Genomic DNA, 8,651 nt, shown 5'->3' on the forward strand with positions numbered 1-8,651 from the left:
CTGTCTTTTGTAAGCAAAGGTTGTGTGCATCGGCTTTGTGCCTTTTAACAAATACACTTTGATCGAAAGGGTTCTCTACAAAACTATATATTGGAGAAAATGGGTAGTTGTGTTTCATCCTCTTCCAACCCGTCTTTAGTCATTTAATATGTATGTAGAGTAAATTTTTTGAGTCCTTGTTTTAGTAGATGCATTTTGCTCTATGAAGTTACACTTTGTCACCTTTAAAAAACATGAGCAATGACTGTATATTGTCAGTGAATTTTACTTAAAATAAATCTTAAAATTCTATGCATTTTAACTTCTTGAGGCTGCTCATGGAGATGTAAATTTCTGTCTATAGATGTCCTAGTGACAAACTTTAGTTTGTATACAACTCTCTGTTGTCTTCTTATAATTACCCACTATCAGGTGATGTGCCACTGGGAACTGTTGACGATGACAACCTCAGAAGGTAAAGTTTTACTTTGCATTTTGGAATTCAATTTTTTCCAGCCTAGATGAAGTATAGTTGTTTGGTAGTCAAGCTGAGATTAACGAACTTTAATATTCATCTAAAATGATAAAACTAAAAACTCAACTATGCATTTATGCCAGAAACATGATAGTTAAAGAACAAAGATATATAGTGATAGAATTCTAGTGTAACAGTTAAACAGAATTCTATTTTTTTTTTTTTTTTGTTGCCTAAAGGTATCTCTCCAGCCGATAGTCAGAAGATATTATTTTTTAACATAGTAATAACACATAAATAGTCACTTAAACTTCTACTAATAACACAGAAATAACAGAGAATTAAAATTGTATAACAAAATTATATTTTATGCATCCTAGTGTTTTCACAATGTCAAACTTAAAACACTATCATAATAAACCATTAAGCCTGAATGACAGAATGCAAATACAAATAGCCGCAGCGTAACTGTTAAACAAATTGCTACACTAAAATGCCAATGCAAATACAAATAGTCACAACGTAACAGTTAAACACACTGCTACACTGAAATGCCAACAATGGCATTTAGACGTAGTCAATAGAACAAAATGAAATTGCAACAAAATCACCACTTAACCTGCAGATTTATAATACATAAATAGGCGGAAAAAAATCATCAAGAGTGACGAAATAATCTATTTCTTACCGTGTATAAGCTAACAATTATGCCAAAGTTTAAAGCCTAATAGAATAAATCATCTGTTAATTTAAGCATTTACTCCACTTAAACAAAGAAAAAGAGAAACGTAGTCTAATGGTGTTGAAATAGGTAATTAATTTTTTTGGCTTGGTGTTGAAATAGGTAATTAATTTTTTGGCTCGATCTTAGACTTCTTCATACCCTTTGAAGATGATGAACAGTCTATATTTGTTTTCTTTAAAGACTGCTGCTTGGGAGTGCTCTCATCAATCAAGATAACTTTTAGGGGTTACGAAGATGTAGCTTCCCGTGGTGGTATACGCCGGATGAAACTAATTATTAAAAAAAGTAAGGTGGAAAAAATATTATTGAAGGAGCACTACTACAGAAATGATATACTACGTCGCTTAATAGAATGCGGTTTTTTAAATAACCGCCTTCTATTATATTTTGTTATACTACGACACATAATAGACGACGATTTTCTAAATAACCGCCTTCTATTATATATTACGACACATAATAGACGGCGGTCTTTAAATAACCGCCTTCTATTATATACTATGTCACTTAATAGACGGCGGTCTTTAAATAACTGCCTTCTATTATATACTACGTCACTTAATAGACGGCGGTTGTTAAATAACCGCCTTCTAATATATATTTACGTTACTTAATAGACGACGGTGTTAAATAACCACCGTCTAATATATATTTACGTCAATTAATAGACGGCGGTTGTTAAATAACCGCCTTCTAATATATATTTACGTAACTTAATAGACGGTGGTTTTAAATAACCGCCTTCTAATATATATTTACGTCACTCAATATACGGCAGTGTTTAAATAACCGCCGTCTATAATATATTTTTATTTTTTTTTAATTTAGTGTAATACGTGGCGTACTATAACCGTCGTGTAAAGGTAGGCACACGACTATTGAATAATATAGATCGTAAACGTGTAGGGCTTTTTTATTTTAATTTGTTTCTTCCATTCCCGCGCGCCGCACTCTTCATTCTCTTCGATCACGACGCCATTGTAGCCCGTCCACAGGGCCGTCTTCGTCAGTCTCGCCCTTGTCGCCGTGGCTTCTCTTCTCGCAGTCGCCGGTCACACAGCTCCAGTGCCCTGAGCGAGATAGTGTGAAAGCTCCGTCTCTTCTCTTCTAGCCGTTGCTGTTGCTTCTCTTCTCTCTTGTCGCGATGGTCGTCGTCTCGCCCTCGCTATCGCTATCGCATCGTCGTCGCCAGGTACGACCATAATTATATATATATATATATATATATATATATATATATATATATATATATATATATATATATATATATTGGTGTTGTTTGAATTTAATGAAATTGCATAGCTAGTGTTAAAATTGTTATATGAGTAGTATGAATTTAATGAATTGTTTTTATGAACCCTAGTTTTATGAATTTAAATGAGTAGTATGAACTCTAGTTTTATCAATTTAAATTAGTATGAACCCTAATTTTATGAATTTAAATGAGTAGTACGAACCGTAGTTTTATTAATGTAAATTAGTATGAACCCTAGTTTTATTAATTTAAATGAGTATGAACCCTAGTTTTATGAATTTAAATGAGTAGTATATATAAACCCTAGTTTTATTAATTTAAATGAGTAGTATGAGCCGTAGTTTTATTAATTTAAATTAGTATGAACCCTAGTTTTATGAATTTAAATGAGTAGTATGAATCCTAGATTTATTAATTTAAATTAGTATGAAGTATGAACCATAGTTTTATGAATTTAAATGAGTAGTATGAACCCTAATTTTATTAATTTAAATTAGTATGACCCTAGTTTTATGAATTTAAATGAGTAGTATGAACCCTAGTTTTATTAATTTAAATTAGTATGAACCCTAGTTTTATGAATTTAAGTGAGTAGTATGAACCCCAATTTAATTTTATTAATTTAAAATGAGTAGTATGAACTCTAGTTTTATTAATTTAAATTAGTATGGGCCCTAGTTTTATGAATTTAAATGAGTAGTATGAACCCTAGTTTTATTAATTTAAATTAGTATGAACCATAGTTTTATGAATTTAAATGAGTAGTATGAACCCTAGTTTTATGAATTTAAATGAGTAGTATGAACCCTAGTTTTATCAATTTAAATTAGTATGAACCCTAATTTTATGAATTTAAATGAGTAGTATGAACCGTAGATTTATTAATGTAAATTAGTATGAACCCTAGTTTTATTAATTTAAATGAGTATGAACCCTAGTTTTATGAATTCAAATGAGTAGTATATATGAACCCTAGTTTTATTAATTTAAATGAGTAGTATGAGCCGTAGTTTTATTAATTTAAATTAGTATGAACCCTAGTTTTATGAATTTAAATGAGTAGTATGAATCCTAGATTTATTAATTTAAATTAGTATGAAGTATGAACCATAGTTTTATGAATTTAAATGAGTAGTATGAACCCTAGTTTTATGAACTTAAATGAGTAGTACGAACCCTAGTTTTATGAATTTAAATGAGTAGTATGAACCCTAGTTTTATTAATTTAAATTAGTATGACCCTAGTTTTATGAATTTAAATGAGTAGTATGAACCCTAGTTTTATTAATTTAAATTAGTATGAACCCTAGTTTTATGAATTTAAGTGAGTAGTATGAACCCCAGTTTAATTTTATTAATTTAAATGAGTAGTATGAACCCTAGTTTTATTAATTTAAATTAGTATGAGCCTAGTTTTATGAATTTAAATGAGTAGTATGAACCTTATTTTTATTAATTTAAATTAGTATGAACCATAATTTTATGAATTTAAATGAATAGTATGAATCCTAGTTTTATGAATTTAAATTAATATGAACCATAATTTTAATATTTTCGATTATCAATTTGTTTTAATAGCTAATTAATTTAATGTTTTAGGAAGTTTTTTTAATGGACAATACTACATGCATCCACATAAAAAAAAAATGACAAAAGACACAAAAGTGGAAACAACGCATTTATTAAACATGGCGGGACCTACTCGGTTCAAATTTACAGTCTATTACACGATTTTCAATAGTAATTAAATACGTGTTTGTTTTTGCTTATCCAATTTTTTTGCTTATCCCTGTCGCCGTAGGTCGGCGACTAACTGTTAACAATAACGCATGTACCAGATGCGTTTGACGCATTACATGCGTTTTGCTGTATAATGGAAGCATACGTTAGCCGCATTTACGAAATGCGGCTGACGTATAAATATCTCAGATGTAAGTTGTACTCGCGTCTGAAGAAGCAGTTACAAAAATAAAACACATGTTCTAAACGTTCTTTTCATAAATTTGTCAACCATCAAGACGCATCATATTTTGGGAATTACAAGATCTAATATTCATATTTCAATCTTTTTCCCAGAATAATTAAGAACCTTGGGTTGATTGATTTGTGGTTATATACAAGTTTGTCTAAAGTTTTGTATCTTAATTTTTTTGGATGCATGCTAGGTACTAGGTAGTTGTCTTCTATCATGGGCCATTACAAGTCTATATCTAATATGATGAGCATAACTTATTTGGGAAAACGTAAAATACTTTATATATACAGCTACATAATTATGACAATGAATTAGTATTGATTGTGATTGATTATGATGTATTGTATGCATTTTGATGCAATTTGAATAGCCTTTTATTACGTATGAAATTTGAGATTTACAAATTTGTAATACTGAAATTATTATATGCATTTTGATATAATTGTGCAGCTTTTTATTGTATTTGATAATAGAGATTTACAAAATTAAAAAATTAAAAAATATATAAATATTTTTTCAAAAAAAATATAAATATTAAAAAATATATGTATAGACGACGGTTCTTTCTTTGAAACGCTGTCTAAACATATTTTATAAGGATCAAATTATATGTATAGACAGAGGTTCCTCAAGAAAACCGCTGTCTATACATATATTTTGGACGTTAAAACATATGTATAGATGGCGGTTCAATCATTGAACTGCCGTCTATACATATGTTTTAACGTCCAAAATATATGTATAGACGGCGGTTTTCTTGAGGAACCGTCGTCTATACATATTTTTTGAGGTCCAAATTATATGTATAGACGGCAGTTCCTCAAGAAAACCGCCGTCTATACATATAATTGTTGAAAATTGCACGGCATACATTGTGAGATTAGACGGCGGTTAGCAACCGCCGTATATATGAAGTATACACGGCGGTTCAAAAAATCACCGTAGAAAGTCTTTATTTACAAAGGCGGTCACTTACACGACACTTCAAGAACCGCCGTGTATTTATAAAAATAACCGCCGTAGTAAGTGTGTTTTGTAGTAGTGGAGGTAGAAACACGCTTAATGAGGACTCGTTCTAAATTGTCATTAAACTCAGTTTCATCAACAAGCTTCCTAACCATTGTTCCTTCATCACCTTTATTAGTAGTTTGGCTTGATGTGTCTGCACAATAGCTTCGTATTTTTTCACTCCAAGCACAGTAAAAATATCGTTTTCACTATATTTAAATTGGTCATTCCGTGTGACAATCCTAATCAAGCCCTCAATTTCATTGGCGGGCAACCATCCTAGGTCAACCAAAATAGATAAAAAAAATATTATACACTGGATAATATTAATACATTCAAAACATAATAGTTGATTGCTAAGATATATGGATTCACGTACTTTAGAATACTTTTCCTTCAACTCGCTAGCAGTAAGTCCTAACAGTGTCGAGCAACATTGTCCAAAAGTAGAAGATGGTCATCCTGGTCGTCATCGAGGATAACAATCACCACTTCGTACTTAATTGGTTTAGAAGTTTAGGTAATTGTTTAGTAACCATAATTTTCAACCTGTTGAAACTGGAAAAATAACAAAAGAAGTTGGAATTGGACAAAAGAAGTTGGAATCGTACTTAATTGGTTTAGAAGTCCATTGTTGGATCAATGATTCCAATAATGGCATTAAATAATCTTTACTTAATATCACTATTAAATTTAGACTTCAGTATAGCAACAAAAATACCACACTCCAGACCATAAAAGTTGGAATTGGACAGAAACCAGAAATCAATAGTGGCACACCTAAATTTCAGATTACCAAACAGGAAAAGAAACATACTAGTTCTTTCTACTTGAGGATAACAGGTTTAAGGCAGTGCATTAGTACCTCTACGACCAAAAAAGGAAGTTCCCAAAGAAGATGGCTTCAGAACCACTATCCCCTTATTGTTACATGACGGAGCGGAAAGAGTTGAAGCTGTGCTCATTCCTGCTATGGGTGCTCTTAGAGCCATTTTCTTCTCGGCTAACGAAGCAAAGACTCCGTCTTTGGGCGGGACCGTGTATGCGTTTGGAGAGAGAGAGAGAGAGAGAGGAGAAGTCGGGAAATCAATATGTACTCTGCAAATCCAAAGAAGGGGTCCTGGAGAGGAGAGAGACTGAGCTTTTTTGGCTATCCTAATTTTGCTGGTTTTTTTTTTCCTAATTTTTTTTTTTCCAGTTCTTTCATCCAAACCCATTTGGCTTATTTGGGCTTTTTCTCTGGAGCAGACTTTTGGAAAAGCACTGTTTTGAAATGTTCTGAATGGGCCTTGCCGTTTTTGGGGCATGTTTGTTTGTGGGACGTTATGCTATGGAACCGTGTTCACCAATGGTGAACACGGTTCCAACGGTGTTAGTACACCGTTATCTTTTTTTTTTTTTTTTCTTAATTAATTGCGTGACGTTTCTTCTTTATTTTCACATTTTGCGGTTTCACTTTAATTTGAGGTGAGCAAAGATTTCGGACATTCATAAATTATGAATTCATGCCTGCACATTCACTTTGGAACCATGCCTACACATTCCCGTCCGAAATCACGGACATTCATAAATTATGAATCCATGCCTGCACATTCACTTTAGAACCATGCCTACACATTCACTTTGGAACCATGAGATTATGAATTTTTTTCTGTTATGAGATTATGAATTTTCAGTTGTGAGATTATGAATTTTCTGTTATGCGATTATGAATTTTCTGTTATGAGATTATGAATTTTCATAAAATTCATAATCTCATAACAGAAAATTCATAATTTGATCAAACGCGCGCCGTTAACTCCACATCCGCGATTTTTTTTTTTTTGCCTAAAAACGACGTCGTTTTGCCTTGTGTTCACCATTCTCGGTGAACACGATTCCATGGCATAATTTGCGGTTTGTTTGTTTATTTGTTTTAAAAAAAATTATTACTCCGTATTATATTAGAAAATACGGCAAATTATACCTTGGAGAGTCCACCTTTTATTGTGTACCTTGATCTAAAATGACATTCAAATTATATGTTTATAGTTAATATATTATATGCATGTAAATAAATGGAATGCATATAATATGTTAACTACATGTACATAATATGCAGTTAACATATTGGGGTTTTGCATGAGAGACTCAAAGTTGAGAACCTTTCACATAACTTAGGGTTTGATGATCCAAAGATGATGTTATCTACGTAGATTTGCACGAGTAGAATGTGACCTTCATCTTATATCTTGAATAGGGTTTTGTCCATTTTACCTTTCGAAAAATCTTTTTCTACCAAGAAGTTTGACAAAGTGCTGTACTATGCTCTTGGCGCTTGCTTAAGACCATAGAGGATCTCTTTCAGCATGCACACCTTATCTTATGCTCATTTGACTGCAAACCCAGAGGTTGTTCAACATACACCTCTTCTTCTAGTAAACCCATTGAGAAAGACAGTTTTGACATCTATTTGATATACCAAAAAATCCTTGGGTGTCGCATATGTTAGAAATATCCTTATTGGTTCAAGTCCAGCAACTAGTGCAAATGGTTCTGATAGGGAATATGCCCCGGGTTCAGAATCCCCGTACGCTCCGTGCTCCTGCTTGGATCGGGGTCAAATGGTTCGGGTCCTGGTCCACGGGTCAAGGCCAACCCTTGACCCTTGACCCTATAAATAGGGCCTTAGCCCTCCAAGTTAGGGGCTTCTTCCCTTTTCCTCTCTCTAGTATACCTATTCTCTCCCTTCTCTCTAAAGCATAAGAACAATGATGAATAAAAGAGATTTACTTTGTTCTACTACTATATTGTTCATACACAGACATACAGTACATACATTCCACGTACAGCCCCGAATTAGTACTATCAGATTCATAAAAATCTATGTATTCTCGTTGACTATGCCTTTTGCAAAAAGATCCTTATTCCGAACATTATTCATTCATCTTGTTCCAAAAGACTCACTTTGTCCAGGGCCGGATTTTAGGCTGTGCAAGCTGGGCTACCGCACAGGGCCCCCAATTTTAGAGGGGCCCCAAATTTTAGAGGTTCAATATTTAATTTTTACCTAGCTAGTTTAGAAATAAAATCTTAAAAGTTTTCAATTGAACTTAAAAGGTTCCATGAAGAGATGGTAAGAAGGTGTATTTATTGTATTTTAACTTGGAGGGTCAAAGGTTCGAAACTTGCATGTATTGGTTTTAAAAATTGTGATTTTGGTAGGGCCACATTT

The 8,651-nt window shown here is 32.7% G+C and overlaps 1 protein-coding gene across 1 annotated transcript in view; it reads right to left on the minus strand.

Moving 5' to 3' along the window:
• Nucleotides 1-6,581, minus strand: part of LOC109184779 (probable membrane-associated 30 kDa protein, chloroplastic) — a 37,838-nt gene extending 31,257 nt beyond the window's left edge. Inside the window, exon 1 of the mRNA XM_019334820.1 lies at nt 6,303-6,581. Coding sequence (XP_019190365.1) covers nt 6,303-6,429 — 127 coding nt within the window. The 5' untranslated portion in view covers nt 6,430-6,581. The remainder of the gene's footprint in view (nt 1-6,302) is intronic.
• Nucleotides 6,582-8,651: the final 2,070 nt, after the last annotated feature.

This window comes from Ipomoea nil, unplaced genomic scaffold (assembly GCF_001879475.1).
Source record: "Ipomoea nil cultivar Tokyo-kokei standard unplaced genomic scaffold, Asagao_1.1 scaffold1286, whole genome shotgun sequence".
In the NCBI taxonomy this organism is placed as follows: Eukaryota; Viridiplantae; Streptophyta; class Magnoliopsida; order Solanales; family Convolvulaceae; genus Ipomoea; species Ipomoea nil.